We start from the raw sequence: 19,067 nt of genomic DNA, 5'->3' as shown, positions 1-19,067 counted from the left end.
TGGAAAGAAGACACCCCAAGGTATTCTGTGAGAGGCATGGTGAGTTTCTAGAATTTTTTATTTTTTTTTGGCACAAGTTAGCGGAAAATGATATATATATATTTTTCTTACAAAGTCTCATATTCCACAAACTTGTGCCCAAAAATAAAATTTGACATGAACTCGCCATGCCCCTCACAAGATACCTTGGGGTGTTTTCTTTCCAAAATGGGGTCACTTGTGGGGTATTTATACTGCCCTGGCATTTTAGGGGACCTAAAGCTTGAGAAGTAGTTTGAAATCCAAATGCGTAAAAAATGCCCTGTGAAATCCTAAAGGTGCTCTTTAGAATTTGGGCACCTTTGCGCATCTAAGCTGCAAAAAAGTGTCACACATATGGTATCGCCGTACTCAGAAGAAGTAGGTCAATGTGTTTTGGGCTGTATTTTTACATATACCCATACTGGGTGAGAGAAATATCTCTGTAAAAGTCAACTTTTCCAATTTTTTTATACAAAGTTGTCATTTGACAGAGCTATTTCTCTCACCCAGCATGGGTATATGTAAAAAGACACCCCAAAACACATTCCCCTACTTCTCCTGAGTACGGCGATACCACATGTGTGACACTTTTTTGCAGCCTAGGTGCAGAAAGGAGCCCAAATTCCAATGAGTATCTTTTAGGAGGGCATTTTTAGACATTTGGATTTCAGACTTCTTCTCACGCTTTAGGGCCCCTAAAATGCCAGGGCAGTATAAATGCCCCCCATTTTGGAAAGAAGACACCCCAAGGTATTCCGTGAGGGGCATGACAAGTTCATAGGACATTTTTTATTTTTTTTGCACAAGTTAGTGGAAATTGATTTTTTGGGGTTTTCCTCACAAAGTCTCCCTTTTCGCTAACTTGGGACAAAAAGTTCAATCTTTCATGGACTCAATATCCCCCTCAACGAATACCTTGGGGTGTCTTATTTCCAAAATGGGGTCATTTGTGGGGTGTTTGTACTGCCCTGGCATTTGAGGGTCTCCACAATCATTATGTGTATGGCCAGCATTAGGAGTTTCTGCTATTCTCCTTATATTGAGCATAAAGGTAATGAGATTTTTTTTTTTTTCGTTTAGCCTCCGGGCTGAAAGAAAAAATGAACGGCACAGATTTCTTCATTCGCATCGATCAATGTGGATGAAAAAATCTCTGCCAAAAAAATGTGCAAAAAAAAAAGAAAAGCATCTGCCTGGACATAGGAGCTCCGCCCAACATCCAAACCCACTCAGCTCGTATGCCCTGGCAAACCCGATTTCTCCATTCACATCAATTAATGTGGGTGAATAAATCATTGCCGGAATTTTTATTTTTTTATTTTTTATATACAAAGTGTTTGCCAAAGCATATGAACACCGCCCCTCAGCTCATAAGCCTCGGCAAACGTATCTTTTTTTACTGCAGAGGAGAAATCTTGTCTTGCAGCGCCGCATACACAGACTTTTGTGTAATCTGACAGCAGCGCAATGCTTCTGTCAGAATGCACATCAGTGCTGCAGCTGGGCGATCGGTTGGTCCACCTAAAAAAACAACGCAATAAATTTATTAACATTAACTTTAGATAACATTTGAAACAGAACATTAACTTTGAAAAACTTTATTGAACTTTTGGAACATGAACTTTTTTGCTTACCTGTGATTGTTTTTATTTTACTTTTATAGGACAAACCTCTCCTTCCCCATGGGACAATGTGCAAAGCGCCCAGAAATGTGGCGAAGTACATTATGCACTTTGTCCCAGGTGAAAGGAGAGGTTTGCAGCAGCTGTGAGTGAAAGGGCACTAAGAGCCCTGTGTGCCTGTCCTGTGTGACGCAATCTCTATACTAATAGTGTACCTGTGTGTGTGGTACTTCAGGAAACACTCCCCTAAGCATAGGGCAGAGTGGTCAGGGCAGTCAGGACAGAAATAGCGGGTGTCACGCCTTATTCCACTCCTGCTACAGACACAACATTTTTTTCGGGGTGGCGCTTGGTTTGAGGTACCAGCAACAACATTAGGGAATTATCGCTCTTGTAGACGGCTCACTACACTGGTGGTTGTGGCCACGGAATCTCCTGGATACAAGAGGTTCTCGATGATCTCTTCCTGAAATTTGAGGAAGGATCTTGTTCTCCCAGCCTTACTGTAGAGAACAAAACTATTATACAGTGCTAATTGAATTAAATATACAGACACCTTCTTATACCATGTCTGGTCCTGCGGGAAAGTAAATAAGGAGCCAACATCTGGTCATTGAAGTCCACCCCTCCCATGAGCGAATTATAGTTGTGGACACAGAGGGGCTTTTCAATGACTCCAGTTGCTCCTTCAATTTCGATTGTCGTATCTGCGTGAATGGAGGAGAGCATGTAAACGTCACGCTTGTCTCTCCATTTCACTGCGAGCAGTTCTTCGTTACACAAGGCAGCCCTCTCCCCCCTTGCAAGATGGGTGGTAACGAGCCGTTGGGGGAAGCCCCAGCGACTAGGTAGTGCGGTGCCACAGCAGCCAATCTGTTCTAAAAACAAATGCCTGAAGAGGGGCACACTTGTGTAAAAATTGTTCACGTAAAGATGGTACCCCTTGCAAAATAAGGGTGACACCAAGTCCCAGACTGTCTTCCCACTGCTCCCCAGGTAGTCAGGGCAACCAACCGGCTCCAGGGTCTGATCTTTACCCTCATAGACTCGAAATTTGTGCATATAGCCTGTGGACCTTTCACAGAGCTTATACAATTTGACCCCATACCGGGCGCGCTTGCTTGGGATGTATTGTTTGAAGTCAAGGCGCCCAGTAAAATGTATAAGGGACTCGTCTATGCAGATGTTTTGCTCAGGGCTATACAAATCTGCAAATTTGGTGTTAAAGTGGTCTATGAGGGGCCGAATTTTGTGGAGCCGGTCAAAAGCTGGGTGGCCTCTGGGACGAGAGGTGCTGTTGTCACTAAAGTGCAGGAAACGCAGGATGGTCTCAAATCATGTCCTGGACATGGCAGCAGAGAACATGGGCATGTGATGAATTGGGTTTGTGGACCAATATGACCGCAATTCATGCTTTTTTGTCAGGCCCATGTTGAGGAGAGGGCCCAGAAAAGTTTTAAATTCGGAAACTTGGACAGGTTTCCACCGGAAAGACTGGGCATTAAAGCTTCCCGGGTTGGCGGCTATAAATTGAGTGGCATACCGGTTTGTTTCTTCCACAACTAAGTCCAAGAGCTCAGCAGTCAAGAACAGCTAAAAAAAAAACTGTGCCGATCCGATCTGAGCTGTCTCAACCCAAACTTCAGACTGGGCTGTGAAAGGAGGAACTACTGGTGTGGCTGAAGTTGGGGGCTGCCAATCAGGGTTTGCCAGCACCTCAGGGACTCTAGGGGCTCTACGGGCCTGTCTGTGCGGTGGCTGCGACGGGGGAACTAATGCACGTTCCACCGTACCAGCTTCAACTGCCCTTCTGGTGCTCGACACTTCACCATGTTGTACAGCAGTGCTGGTACTAGGTCGAGGATGGGCTGCGCTGCCGGTGTATGCCTCACCACGTAATCCAACAGCGCCAGCCCCACTCTGTTGCCCTTGAAGCAGATCCTGCACAACCTGTGGTCTAGCAACACGGGGCCGGGTACGCCTGGTGGTATCAGGGACCTCAACCTCATCGTCCGAACTTTGGGTCAGACTGCCACTGCTTTCTACAGGTTTGTATTCTGAGGGTTCCCATTCCTCATCCGACTGGGTCAGAAGCCTGTAGGCCTCTTCAGAAGAATACCCCTTACTTGCCATTTGGTCAACTAAATTTAGGGGGTATTCCCTGAGACTACCCAAGAAAAAAAGCAAGCCTGTCTTACAAATGGGAGGCTAGCAAAGTACCGGAAGCCGCTGCGATTGATAAAAAATATCAAAACTGATTTTTTTTATCGCCGCAGCGCTTGTAAAGTGATTGTGCAGTGATTGTGCGGGGCGGGCGTGGGTGAACGCACGTGTGGGCGACCGATCAGGCCTGATCGGGCAAACACTGCGTTTTGGGTGGAGGGCGAACTAAGGTGACACTAATACTATTATAGATCTGACTGTGATCAGTTCTGATCACTTACAGATACTATAGAAGTACCAATGCTGATTAGCGATACGCTAATCAGCGAATCAGTGACTGGGGTGCGGTAGGCTGGGTGCTAACCGACGCTAACTACCTAACAAAGGGGCCTAAACTAACCTAAAACCTAACCGTCAATACTAGTGAAAAAAAAAGTTTACACTGATCACTTTTTTCCCATTCACTAGTGATTGACAAGGGTGATCAAGGGGTGATCAATGGGGTTAATTGGGGTGATGGGGGTGATCTGGGGCTAAGTGTAGTGTTTGGTGTACAGTGATGTGTGCTCCTCTGCTGGGACCAACCGACGAAAAGGACCAGCAGAGGAGCACAGAAGCCATTTAACACCTTATATTTATAAATATAAGGTGTTAAATGGCTTCTGATTCGATTTTTTAAAAGTCACCAACCTGCCAGCGATGATCATTGGCTGGCAGGCTGGTGACGAACTTCTGATGTAACGATTCCCGGCCCGCACTGCGCATATGCTCGAAATCTCGCGTCTCTCGAGAACATGTATCGGCAGAAAACATCAAGTGATGATGTGGCTGGAGGTATATTAGACCGTCATTGGATATAAATTTTATTGCAGACCGGTACAAATACATGTCAAATACATATGTTTAAAAGAACTAAAAATATAAAATTGGATTAAAAACATGGCTAAAGAAATCCCCCCTCTCGAGTAAACCCCAAATGATAATAGGTGAAATTCGATAAAACGTGGTCGTCACAGGTGTTAAATTCCTCTGAGGCCCCAACAATTAGGCATTAACTGTATAGAAAAGATCAAGTGATTATAAGGCTGGAGGTATATTAGATGGTCAGTGGAAATTAATTTTACTTCAGGTCAATGGACTACAGGCGCCAAAAATTATTAATTCACCGAACAGAAAATATCAAGTTATTATGTGGCTGGAGGTATATTAGACTCCTAGACGGTCATTGGAAATCAATTTTACTGCAGGCCAGTGGACTACAGGCCCTAAAAATGATTAAGTCACCGTACAGAAAAGAACAATTGATGATGTGTCTAGGGGTACATGAAGCGGTCACTGTATAACAGCTTTACTGTTGGCCAGTTAGATTACAGGCCCCCAAAATTATGTATTCACCGTACAGAAAAGAACGAGTAATTATGTGGCTGGAGGTACATTAGGCGGTCACCGTATAACAGTTTTACTGTTGGCCAGTTAGATTACGGTCCCCAGAAATTATGCATTCACCGGATAGAAAAGATCAAGTGATTATGTGACTGGAGGTACATTAGGCAGTCACCGTATAACAATTTTACTGTTGGCCAGTTCCATTATAGGCCCCAAAAATTATGCATTCAACATACAGAAAAAATCAAGTCATTATGTTTACTGTTGGCAGTGATGGCCGAACATCAGCCGGAATGGTTCGCGAACGTGCGAACGCGATCAAATGATCACGAACCGCAAGTTCGCGGCGGGCCCTAATCACTTTAATGGCAGGAGAACCTGAAAAACCTTCAGCTCATATTTGCAGCCACCAAATACTTAGTAGAAGTGTACAAATAGTCCCACAACATGGACAGTGACATAATAGAAGGGGGGTCAACGGCAAAAATTCCCACAAAAAATATGTATCAGGGGCCATTTTTATGCATCTTAAAGGGAAAATTTCTGAAATGTGCCATGTTGGAGCCTAGAAAATTTTTATTTTATTATTGTTCGCCGTGAAACGACCGCTGGGCGAACCGCAAGGCCTTCTCTAATAGTGATGCCTCCTAAAATAGTTATTACGTTACATTTTCCATATGTCCACTTCATGTATGGATCATTTTGGAAATTACATTTTCTTTTTTTTTTGGACGAAGGCTTAGAAGTTTAGAAGCAAATCAAAACCTACTTTTTAAGGACCAGTTCAGGTCTGAAGTCACTTTGTGAGGATTACATATTAGAAACCACCCATAAATGACCCTATTTTAGAAACTACAGTACACCCCTCAAGGTATTCAAAACTGATTTTAACAAATTTCTTAACCCTTTAGGTATTCCACAAGAATTAAAGGAAAATGTAGATGAAATTTCAGAATTTCACATTTTTGGCAGATTTTCCATTTTAATAAATATTTTAGTGCTAACAAAGCAAGGGTTAACAGCCAAACAAAACTTAATATTTATTCCCCTGATTCTGTAGTTTACAGAAACACCCCATTTGTGGTTGTACACTGCTGTACGGGCACACGGCTGGGTGCAGAAGGAAAGGAATGCCATATGGTTTTTGGAGGGCAGATTTCAATGGGATAATTTGAAGACCCACTCATGCACCACTAGAGTAGAAACTCCCCAAAAAAACATATTGGATAAGGTGGCAGTTTTGTTGGTACTATTTTAGGGCACATATAATTTTTTGTTGCTTTATATTACACTTTTTTGAGGCAAGGTAACAAAAAATAGCTGTTTTGGCACAGTTTTTATTTTTTTGTTATTTACAATGTTCATCTGACAGGTAAGATCATGTGGTGTTTTTATAGAGCAGGTTGTTACAGATGTGACAATACCAACTCTGACAACTTTTTTTGTTGTTTGTTTCAGTTTTAGATAATAAAGCATTTTTGGAAAAAAAAATTGTGTTTCCATATTCTGAAAGCCATAGTTTATTTTTATTTTTGGATGGGCTAATTTTGGAGGGGCTAATTTTTTTTCTGTATGAGATGACGGTTTGATTGCCACTATTGTAGCGTGCATATGACTTTTTGATTGCTTAGTATCACACTTGTTGTGATGTAAGGTCAGAAAAAATAGATTTTTTGACACACTTTTTATTTAATCTTTTTTTAACAGTGTTCACCTGAGAGGTTCGAACATGTGATATTTTTATATAGCAGGTTCTTATGGATGCAGAGACACCTAATATGTATACTTTTTGTATTTATTTAAGTTTTACACAATAACAGCATTTTTGAAACAAAAAAATCATGTTTTAGTGTCTCTATATCTTAAGAGGCATATTTAATTTTTATTTTTTTGGGTGATTGTCTTAGCTAGGGTATCATTTTTGTAGGGTGAGATGATGGCTTGATTGGCACTATTTTGGGGTGCATATGACTTTTTGATCGCTTGCTATTACACTTTTTGTGATGTAAGGTGACAAAAAATTGCTTTTTTTACATCATTTTTATTCTATCTTTTTTACAGGGTTCACCTGAGGGATTGGATTATGTGGTATTTTTATATATAGCAGGTTGTTACGGATGCGGCAATACCTAATATGTCTACTTTTTTTTATTACATTTAACACAATAAAATCATTTTTGAAACAAAAAAAAAATCATTTTTAGTGTCTCCATAGTCTGAGAGCCATAGTTTTTTTATTTTTTTGGCGATTGTCTTAGGTAAGGGCTATTATTTTTTCACACTGCCGTGGGCGCTGACCACGGCAGTGTGAGGGTTAATGCGCCGGCATCAGTGTTTTCAGCAATGTCGGCGCAAACAGCAGGGGTCCGGCTATCAGTGACTACCGGACCCCTGCCGTTGATCGGGCAGACACAGCTCCTGCACCCTCCCAATCAGCCCGCCGTACATGTACAGCGCTTGTCCTTAAGTCTCGTCCACCAGCGCCGTACGTGTACGGCGCAGGTCCTTAAGGGGTTAAAGGCATTCCATACTAATAGCTCTTGATGGCCTATCATTGATTTGTCATATCAGTCATTAGTGAAAATTGAATTACAGGGATTCCCTCCTGTCTGATATTATAGCCTATTTGCAGCTCTGCCTCATTCAATTGAATGTTGCTGAGCTGTAATAGACACAGCGCAGGAACAATCATGCTAGTGGCATTCATGAGGTGCAAGGTTTTCATTTACCAGTCACATATTTATTGCACATCTTAGTGGCAAGCCACCAGTAGCACTTAGTACAGAACCCATTTAAGTGTTAGGAAATGTATAAGGAAAATGCATTATCAATTTGAAAATTCACAATTTATGACTAATAGTGTCAAGACTGCAGTGCATTTTTAAATATAGAAAATAAATTCCAAACACTATTAGACAATTGAGTTTTCAGTCTAGACAAAGTGTAATCTAAAAATTGGTGTTTAACTTATTAATTCATGTGACCTTCATCACACCTTCATAATATCCCATGGAGTCCTATGTCATGGAATACAAGGTCTAAGCCATTTGTTTGGCTCATGCATGGCTGTAAATAGTGAATTCCCAATGTGCTTTCCCAAGTCTATTTCTAATTAATAGTAATTGTAGATATAATATCTTTTTGATTTTATATGCCAGCATCATGGCTGTTGCAAAGCTACATATAGAAATAATGAACACTTGCTCTGTTGGCTTGACCAAAATGTTGCTATTCAAAAAACATTTTCTATAGTTCAAACATATAGCATTTCAAAAACTAAAAATCATGGCTTAAAATTGTTTTGTTTGGATAGATGTAAAGTATCCTTCCTTAAATCTGCTCTTCCATAGCTGTCAAGACACACTTACAAATTATCTCAGTATCTGCATGATTGTGTCTTCGAATTTGACAGCATTAAAACTGAAACAAGAGAAGCAGCTGATGGCATCTTAATGGTTTGCCTGGATAAACCTGTTTACTCAGTAAACTAGTGTAGTATCTGATAACTGGATGCACTCCCAATTTATTGACTGTCACACAATATAAGCATTTTAACATGATCCATACAGAATATCATCCATCACATTAAATAAACTACTATTTACTATGATGCACTATGCAGTCATTCTCTTGCAAATAATTCCTCTAGAAATTAAACTGTCAAGTGTCAAATCAACTTCAAAAATGAAGAGTAGTTAAAATTGCTAAGACCCTAGGGATCAGTTACACAGACCATCAGGTACTGTATGTAGCATGAACGTAATATGCATTCAATGGACAATGAACAAGGAATAAATCTAGACTGAATTACTACATAAAGTAATTATTGTAACATTTCACTCATTGCTTTTTGTCACTTAATAAATGTTTGTTCTTATCCGAAGTCAATATGATTGAAGGACACAATATTTAAAATCCAGAAGATTAGAGACAACTAAATCAATATGGCACATCAGTCTTCTAAATATGTTTTCTTAAAGGGATTTTCATCAGTATCTGATTGGTGGGAGCTACGCCGATCAGCTGTTCCAGAAGGCAGCAGCACTCACAGTACCACCATGGCCTTCTCACTGCTTTACTTAGCCCAGAGATGACATGTTCATCGGTCACATGGCCTAGGCGCAGCTCATCCCCATTGAAGTGAATGGGGTTGCACACGATATCAAGCACAGACATTATACAACTTGGTAAACACGGAGAAGACCAAGGTGCTGATAAGAGTGCAGCAGCCTTCCCAAACAGCTGATCTGTGTGACTCCCACAGATCAGATACTGATGAAAATCCCTTTAAGAAAACATAATTAGATTAGGGATAAGCCAAAATGTAAAAAAAAAAACTTTCAATGACATATTGGTTTTGTTGTCTTCCTGGTTTTTAAACCCCACTGATCAGATATAATCTCAGAAAACCCCTTTACAGCTATTAGGGTAGATTTATCATACTGCCTGTGCCATGAGAACCCTAAACTATAGAGCCAAAAATCAAAATTTCCATTTTGCGTAACAAAGACTGACTTTTACCCCTTTTCTACCACACTTGCTGCTTTTGTTAAAAGTGGGCAGGAGGGGACAGGGCCGATGCAGCTCAAGACATTTATCTTTACTTATAACAGTTGTCTGGCTCAAGTAATGCATTAAATCTATGGCAGATGCTAGCTCATGTAGCTTTCAAACTCTGGTGTACAGACCAACTGAGAAGCATCAGAATGATTAAGTTGAATGTGTCATTTAAAATCTTTGGTGCATCTCCCACCACCGCACTTAAGATCAAGCTGGTATTAGAAATGCTAGTCTTGATAAATCTCCCCCATAGTGTGCACACAGCACATAATTGCTAGATATAAATGTATTACTAAATCTAATTGGTAAGATATAATACATATGCATCACTGTTGATTTTGTGTTAGAGTACAAAAGGTGTGATGTTTCTTGTTAATACAAAAAAAAAAACTTGGTAAGGCTTCTTATCACCATCTGGAGGGAACCCCCTTCATCTAATTGTGTAAGTGGATTTTCATCCATATTTTGCACCTGTGCAACCTACTGTACACCATATAGCCTTTTGGCTTTTCTGTATGGTGTTGTATCCCGCCCTTGTATCAATAAGTATGTTTTTTTTCTGTGATTGTAAATGGTGGGTGACACATTTTATTATTCAATATTCCGGTTATGATTTGTTGCCTGCTTTACCTCCCTCCATACTATGCATCTTTGATAAAGCTGAGATTATTTTGCATCTCTGCTATAAGTCTATATACCCTGGGAAAGCCCTGAGCAGTAGGGAAAAGGGAAGAGGTGACCTGCTTCTTCAAACAGGAGGAAGCAAGCGTCTCCCTACAGGCCTAGATAAAAGACACAAAGGGAAGAAACAGAGTGGACTTATCTTGAGCTGAGCTGGAGAAGACGATCCACAACAAATCCACAGCCCACAGGAATAAACTATAACCCGCACAGGCCACTGGGAGAAGGAGGAATAAATAGCCCTGCCAACAATCAACCCAGTACACCTGAGGGAAGGTGGATCCAGCTCAAAACCAAACCAAAACAAAGAGAAGAGTCAGATATGTGCAGCCAGTCTGACAGATCTCTGGACATTCACAGGGAAAGGCGTGACACACATTCACACACACAGCATGTTTGGACACGCTCATATGAAAGGGGCCTAAGGGTTATAGTATATGTGTCCTTCAGCAGGTAACACTGGCAATTTGCTGCACCTGCACTTGCCATGGTCTAAGGTGTGATCCATGAATTAGAGGTAAAGTACTTCCACAACTAATGACCATGTACCATAATTGTACCCTTAGGCCAGACACATGAGTTAGTTGAATGCAATAAACTCGCAGTGTGTGTCAGTGAGAGGTCCCATTCTGGCCTCCGCTCCATTATAAATCAAAGGTACCAAGGGAATGCAGAAAAATTAGGTAAGTAAATTGTTAACCTTATTTTTAGTTTAAGCATCTACAGCCTCATTATAACAACACAGAAAATCCATTTAAGACCGAGGTGATTTGTTGTTCATATCTTGTACATGTCACAAATTACTTTTTATGCTTTTTTTCCACATCATAATCCAGAGCATGGCAGAGGAGATGATGGTCATACAAGAATATTACTGTGATTTATTATTTATTTTTTAACAAGCTTTTTTCGCTTCATATACTATAGTAAACCTTTTACACATTATTCATTTCTTATAACTAGCTAAACCATTCCTTGCTCTTATTAGTTATTTATTTTTACTCAGGGCTTCTTCTTGCTTAAGCAGTTTTATAGCAATTTTGTTCTTATCCAAAGAAGAAAACTAATAAAAGACGTTTATAGTATAATATAATGAAGGTTAAAACCATAAAGCATGGGTAAATGCATGGCATTTAAAACCTTTCACATAAAAAATATCTATGCTGCTCTTTTTTCTAAACCCAGCCACATTAGTTACAAAAGACACAGAGTTCACAGATAGGACTGCAATGCTGCCTACTTGCTCTGGGCTGGTGTGTAGAACTGAAATCTCACAATTATCAGCTTCCAAGCACATTGCAGATAACTGCTTCTACTTAAAAAGGCATGTATAATCCTAAAACAGAAAATTAAAGAGATGGAGAGACAGAGAGACTAAAATAGACAGTAAGAGAAAGACAGAGATAAAAGAAGAGACGTAGAAATAGAGCAAAATAGAGAAAAAAATATAGGAAGAGAGACAGAAAGAGGGAGAGACACTACATACTTAGCATATGCTTCAGACAGACAGCATCACAATTTTGTGACTAATATTCTGTACAAAAAAGATAACACCATTTATATTGGCAAAAGTGGTGGAATTGTCCACTGTACTCAATATTAAAAACTCTTCCTATTATCTTCATCTACACTTTTAAATAAAAGCACTTTTACAAGGGCCAATTATTGGGGATGAACTTTATTATGAACATTCGGCCATGATAAGTGGCCAGTGTAAATATACTGCCAATCACCCGAGGAACAAGCAAACATTCATTGGTTAAAGGCATTGCTGATGCCGCACCCACATTAAGGCCGCAATGCACGATCGCCAGCCGTAGTTCAGCCGCATCGGATCGCGGACCCATTCACTTTAATGGGTCAGCGATCTGCCCGTTCCGCTAAAAGATAGGACATGTTCTATCTTTTTGTGGAACGGAGGTACGGGACGTAACCCCGCGGAAGCACTCCGTAGTGCTTCCGAGGTGTCCCGTCCCGTGCGGCCGTTCCGCGATTCCGGATTTGTGGACCCATTGAAGTGAATGGGTCCGCATCCGTGATGCGGAATGCACACGGAACTGTGGCCGTGTATTGCGGCCCGCGATTTGCGGGCCGCAATACGGCCACAGATCACACACGTTCGTGTGAACTAAGCCTAACTGTTTCTGGTTATTAGATTGTTCTATGTAAACAGTGATCTGTTGCCCAGAAATAATGAGTCTGTATAGGGATGAGTGATCGCAGTAACAGTCACTCGTTCCCTAAACAGTAGAGGTGACTGTTCCACGTAAATGCAACTCTCACCTCCTCTCCAAACAAACAATTAATTTCCAAATACTGCCTGGTCAGTCAGCCCATGTAAAGGGGCCAAAAAATGCTCAATCTGCATAAATCTTCTATGGAGGACTCAGGATCTCCATGCATTCATGTGCAGCCCATAATTTCAATAGACATCATGAAATGCTTCATACCCCCAGCCATTGGGATTCTGGGAACATAAAAACGGACTATTAGGTTATTACAACTGGCTGCTGAAGCCCCCTCAACAGGGCACATTGTGATCTGCTAAAGGGATGTCCAAAGTGGAAAGCTCCTATATCGTGTCATAAGTTATTTACCCATAATCTCTGGATAGCACCATGAAAATTCTAAACACATTGATCTGTGTAATCATATTGTACCATTGTTGCCTAATAATAATTTATAAGTGAAATCAATTGGAACCACAAGCTGGATATCTGGTGTATTGTAAGGTCAAACACCCCTGAAATAGCTTTTTAATTAAGACTTTGGGGTGCTTTAGACACAAGTTAAAATCTAACAGCATAATCGTCTAGAAAATTTTATAAATGTTAGGGTCTATCTTTTGTTCAGTGTGCACATAATTTACTAACCCTACAGCTTCAGTGTCACAGGCAGGTAAGAAAAAAGGGACCATGCACTACTCTTCTTTAGTTTATTATAAAGGATGGTAGGATGACGAGTTTCGGAGCTGTACTAGCTCCTTCTTTAGATCTGATGAAGTTGCTAGTACAGCTCCAAAATGTGTCATTCTACCATTCTTTATAATAAAGAATAAACTAAAGAAGAGTACCCATGTTTGGTGATATATATATAATGTGCTTTTTGAATTATATATGTCATATTGTGAGAAATATATTAGTCCAACCAAAATATTACTAACCTTGTTATACAAAGAACTACAACGCAGATTATGGCAATCTGAATGGTACCAATCACCGCTGCTATTAATACATACTGGAAGCGTACAGGGCCAGGAACTACATATAATACATTAAAGTCCTTCTTTTCACACTTTGATCCACTGTATCCTGCATCACATCTACAGAGAGAAATACAACAATTAGTGTACAGGAATACATTTTTTACTACCGTATATACATTATATATAAAAGCTAAATAATTTGACCAATACATACAAATAAATATATGGTTTCAAATCATATTTAGAAATTATTAAATCCAATAGCAAAGAGGTTTCCAAGGATTTTGGGCAGGTTATTTTTTTAGCAGGTAAGCTGCAGAACATGACCACTGACCATGATCTTACCACAAATCTGGATTTGATATATTTGCCAAGTCAGACAAGGTATTTGTAAACGGTTAACGAGTATTTTCCTTTTGTCATTTCCTGCAGGTTTTATAGAACCTCTTTTACAGATTATGCTACTTTCACGTCATAGGATCTCAATAGCGGGGGAAAACACTTTAGATTTGCCCCCATTCATTCGCCCCATTCATTCATTACTGCAGTGAAGAACTGTGTGGCCAATTAGCCTGCAGCTGCATTTAATTTAATAATGAAGACCTTACTGTGTACAGTTCTGGACTCCTATGAACAAAGCAGACATTGCAGAGCTGAAAAGGGTTCAGAGAAGGGCAACTAAAGTAATAACTGGAATGGGTGGAATACAGTACCCAGAAATATTATCAAAATTAGGGTTATTCACTTTAGAAAATAAAGACAACTAACAGGAGATCTAATATCAGGGGGCAATACAGAGATCTCTCCTAGGACTGTGCCGAGGGGACATCCTCTGCATCTAGAGTAAAGAAGGTTTGTACACAAACATAGAAGAGGATTGTTTAAGGTAAGAGCAGTGAGACTATGGAACTTTCTGCCTGAGGATGGTGAATTCACTAAAAGAGTTCAAGAGGGGCCTGGATGTATTTCTGGAGTGTAATAATATTACAGGCTATAGCTACTAGAAATGGATTGTTGATCCAGGGAGTTATTCTGATTGCCTGAATGGAGTCGGGAAGGAATTTTTTTTCCCTTTTACCTCATAGGGGCTTTTTTTTGCCTTTCTTTGGATAAACTTGCAGGATAACAGGCTGACCTGGATGGATGGATGTCCTATTTATATAACTATGTTACTATGTTACTGTATAGTCGTTATACATTGTTAATGGCCACAAGGCACCTTTAATGCACCTTTAAACAGGGACGTTGCTGGTATTGCTTTTCTGGCTTTCAATCCCCTGCAGGTTATTTCACAGTAAACACAGAATATTAATCATCTCTGGCACACCCACCTCTCCAACCCCAGCACTCTCCTGCTTTATAGGTGGGAGCCCTTCTTCTGCCATCTGCTTGTCCTCCTTTTCCACATCATCTAATATCGATGAGAATATGTCATCAAGAACATGTAGCTCCTCCTATCTCTGCATTTGCTGACTTTTATTGGACATCATTCACAGATTATCCCTCATAAAACATTACCTTTATTATGATCTGCGTTGATAAAAACACCACCAAAAATAACAACAACTCAAAAATAACAACTAGACAGTTTATCACGGTCAGTTATAATGTGGTCCACCATCTTGTAGGTAGGGTGAAAATGATATAAATCTAAGGCTCTGTCCCTAAAACTGACCCTACAAACTATGCACCCTGCCTACAACGACGGAATAGCCACCCCGATAGAGGTGATCCCGTATCAGGAACCTCCTAAGTACCCTAGGAAGGCCCCAATTTGGGATGGTCCTAATGTGGAAGTGACCAGTCACTAAATAGTTGTCCCAACTAACATACGTACATAAAATAATAAACAAATATGAGCCATTGTGTGAAATCAAAGTGAACACACAATTAATATATACAAACCGGAATCCCAAAAAGTTGGGACACTATACAAATCGTGAATAAAAACTGAATGCAATGATGTGGAGGTGCCAACTTCTAATATTTTATTCAGAATAGAACATAAATCACGGAACAAAAGTTTTAACTGAGTAAATGTACAATTTTAAGGGAAAAATATGTTGAATCAGAATTTCATGGTGTCAACAAATCCCCAAAAAGTTGGGACAAGGCCATTTTCACCACTGTGTGGCATCTCCCCTTCTTCTTACAACACTCAACAGACGTCTGGGGACCGAGGAGACCAGTTTCTCAAGTTTAGAAATAGGAATGCTCTTCCATTCTTGTCTAATACAGGCCTCTAACTGTTCAATCGTCTTGGGCCTTCTTTGTTGCACCTTCCTCTTTATGATGCGCCAAATGTTCTCTATAGGTGAAAGATCTGGACTGCAGACTGGCCATTTCAGTACCCGGATCCTTCTCCTACGCAGCCATGATGTTGTGATTGATGCAGAATGTGGTCTGGCATTATCTTGTTGAAAAATGCAGGGTCTTCCCTGAAAGAGATAACGTCTGGATGGGAGCATATGCTGTTCTAGAACCTGAATATATTTTTCTGCATTGATGGTGCCTTTCCAGACATGCAAGCTGCCCATGCCACACGCACTCATGCAACCCCATACCATCAGAGATGCAGGCTTCTGAACTGAGCATTGATAACAACTTGGGTTGTCCTTGTCCTCTTTGGTCCGGATGACATGGCGTCCTAGATTTCCAAAAAGAACTTTGAATCGTGACTCGTCTGACCACAGAACAGTCTTCCATTTTGCCACACTCCATTTTAAATGATCCCTGGCCCAGTGAAAACGCCTGAGCTTGTGGATCTTGCTTAGAAATGGCTTCTTCTTTGCACTGTAGAGTTTCAGATGGCAACGGCGGATGGCACGGTGGATTGTGTTCACTGACAATGGTTTCTGAAAGTATTCCCGAGCCCATTCTGTGATTTCCTTTACAGTAGCATTCCTGTTTGTGGTGCAGTGTCGTTTAAGGGCCCGGAGATCACGGGCATCCAGTATGGTTTTACGGCCTTGACCCTTACGCACAGAGATTGTTCCAGATTCTCTAAATCTTCGGATGATGTTATGCACAGTTGATGATGACAGATGCAAAGTCTTTGCAATTTTTCGCTGGGTAACAACTTTCTGATATTGCTCCACTATCTTTCTGCGCAACATTGTGGGAATTGGTGATCCTCTACCCATCTTGGCTTCTGAGAGACACTGCCACTCTGAGAAGCTCTTTTTATACCCAATCATCATACCCATATCATGTTGCCAATTGACCTAATTAGTGTTAATTGGTCTTCCAGCATTTCGTTATGCTCAAATTTACTTTTTCCAGACTCTTATTGCTACTTGTCCCAACTTTTGGGGGATTTGTTGACACCGTGAAGATTTTAATCAACGTATTTTTCCTTTAAAATAATACATTTACTCAGATTAAACGTTTGATCTGTCATCTACGTTCTATTACAAATAAAATATTGACATTTGCCATCTCCACATCATTGCATTCAATTTTTATTCACAATTTGTTTAGTGTCCCAACTTTTTTGGAATCCGGTTTGTACAAAGAATACCGCAACTCAGGCTACAATGATATAACCACACAATCTGAATTGTCCATCCATCTATCATTATGATGGTTGTTGGTAATATGATATGGATATAATTTATTCCGATACACAATTCTATTACTATATGGTCCCAAGTCCCAAATTGTTTCACCCTGTTTAATCTCGGGCTCCTCAGGGGACAATAAAGCTATACACCGCAATCAGTGTCACCAACACAAATTCAACACAAGACTAGTGTATGGTTACTTTTGCCCCGGATATCACAACTTTGACACTATAAGCTGGGTACATGCTGAGTACATATATAGATCATTTCTAGATCAAATTCTTTGTGTAAGCTAGTTAGTTGCTGATTAAATATTCTTTAAGCTGATTACAAACTGATTACATATACAGATCAAATTGATGTAGGTTAAACCAACAACCTATGCCCAGTAAATTCTCAGTAACCTGATTACATATTTGTGATCAGTAGATGTTACAGTACTGAAGTTGACTAGATATCTGCTCCCTACAGTATAGAAAATATACACTCACCTAAAGAATTATTAGGAACACCATACTAATATGGTGTTGGACCCCCTTTTGCCTTCAGAACTGCCTTAATTCTACATGGCATTGATTAAACAAGGTGTTGATAGCATTCTTTAGAAATTTTGGCCCATATTGATAGGATAGCATCTTGCAGTTGATGGAGATTTGAGGGATCCAGGGCACGAAGCTCCCGTTCTACCACATCCCAAAGATACTCTATTGGGTTGAGATCTGGATCTCGTGACTGTGGGGACCATTTTAGTACAGTGAACTCATTGTCATGTTCAAGAAACCAATTTGAAATGATTCGAGCTTTGTGACATGGTGCATTATCCTGCAGGAAGTAGCCATCAGAGGATGGGTACATGGTGGTCATGAAGGGATGGACATGGTCAGAAACAATGCTCAGGTAGCCTGTGGCATTTAAACGATGGCCAATTGGCACTAAGGGGCCTAAAGTGTACCCAGAAAACATCCCCCACACCATTACACCACCACCACCAGCCTGCACAGTGGTAACAAGGCATGATGGATACATGTTCTCATTCTGTTTACGCCAAATTCGGACTCTACCATTTGAATGTCTCAACAGAAATCGAGACTCATCAGACCAGGCAACATTTTCTCAGTCTTCAACAGTCCAATTTTGGTGAGCTCCTGCAAATTTTAGCCTCTTTTTCCTATTTGTAGTGGAGATGAGTGGTACCCAGTGGGGTCTTCTGCTGTTGTAGCCCATCCGCCTCAAGGTTGTGCGTGTTGTGGCGTCACAAATGCTTTGATGCATACTTCGGTTGTAACGAGTGGTTATTTCAGTCAACGTTGCTCTTCTATCAGCTTGAATCAGTCGGCCCATTCTCCTCTGACCTCTAGCATCAACAAGGCATTTTCACCCACAGGACTGCCACACAATGGATGTTTTTCGCTTTTCACACCATTTTTTGTAAACCCTAGAAATGGTTGTGCGTGAAAATCCCAGTAACTGAGCAGATTGTGAAATACTCAGACCGGCCCGTCTGGCACCAACAACCATGCCACGCTCAAAATTGCTTAAATCACCTTTCTTTCCCATTCTGACATTCAGTTTGGCGTTCAGGAGATTGTCTTGACCAGGACCACAACCCTACATGCATTGAAGCAACTGCCATGTGATTTTTTTGACTAGATAATCACATTAATGAGAAATAGAACAGGTAAGGAATGATACACAAACATAAGTATCATGGGATGTTGCCTAACAATACACTACCTCACAGATATATCATGGTATTGGCATAAACGCTGCAAGTAAAAAGATGCATGCTATAGTATTTTTTACACAACACTGAGCAGTCAAATACGTAGTGCATATGCTATATAATGATTACATATGCCCACACTA

The 19,067-nt window shown here is 40.5% G+C and overlaps 1 protein-coding gene across 1 annotated transcript in view; it reads right to left on the bottom strand.

The window, feature by feature from the left end:
• TMEFF2 (transmembrane protein with EGF like and two follistatin like domains 2) overlaps positions 1 to 19,067 on the bottom strand; it is a 1,197,396-nt gene that overhangs the window by 68,327 nt on the left and 1,110,002 nt on the right. Inside the window, exon 9 of the mRNA XM_044303870.1 lies at positions 13,597 to 13,755. Within this exon, the coding sequence (XP_044159805.1) occupies positions 13,597 to 13,755 (159 nt within the window). The remainder of the gene's footprint in view (positions 1 to 13,596; positions 13,756 to 19,067) is intronic.

The sequence above is a fragment of the Bufo gargarizans genome, chromosome 8 (assembly GCF_014858855.1).
Source record: "Bufo gargarizans isolate SCDJY-AF-19 chromosome 8, ASM1485885v1, whole genome shotgun sequence".
Lineage (NCBI taxonomy): Eukaryota > Metazoa > Chordata > Amphibia > Anura > Bufonidae > Bufo > Bufo gargarizans.
The sequence above is the reverse complement of the archived record's forward strand: the minus strand, read 5'-3'. Positions and strand labels throughout refer to the sequence as shown.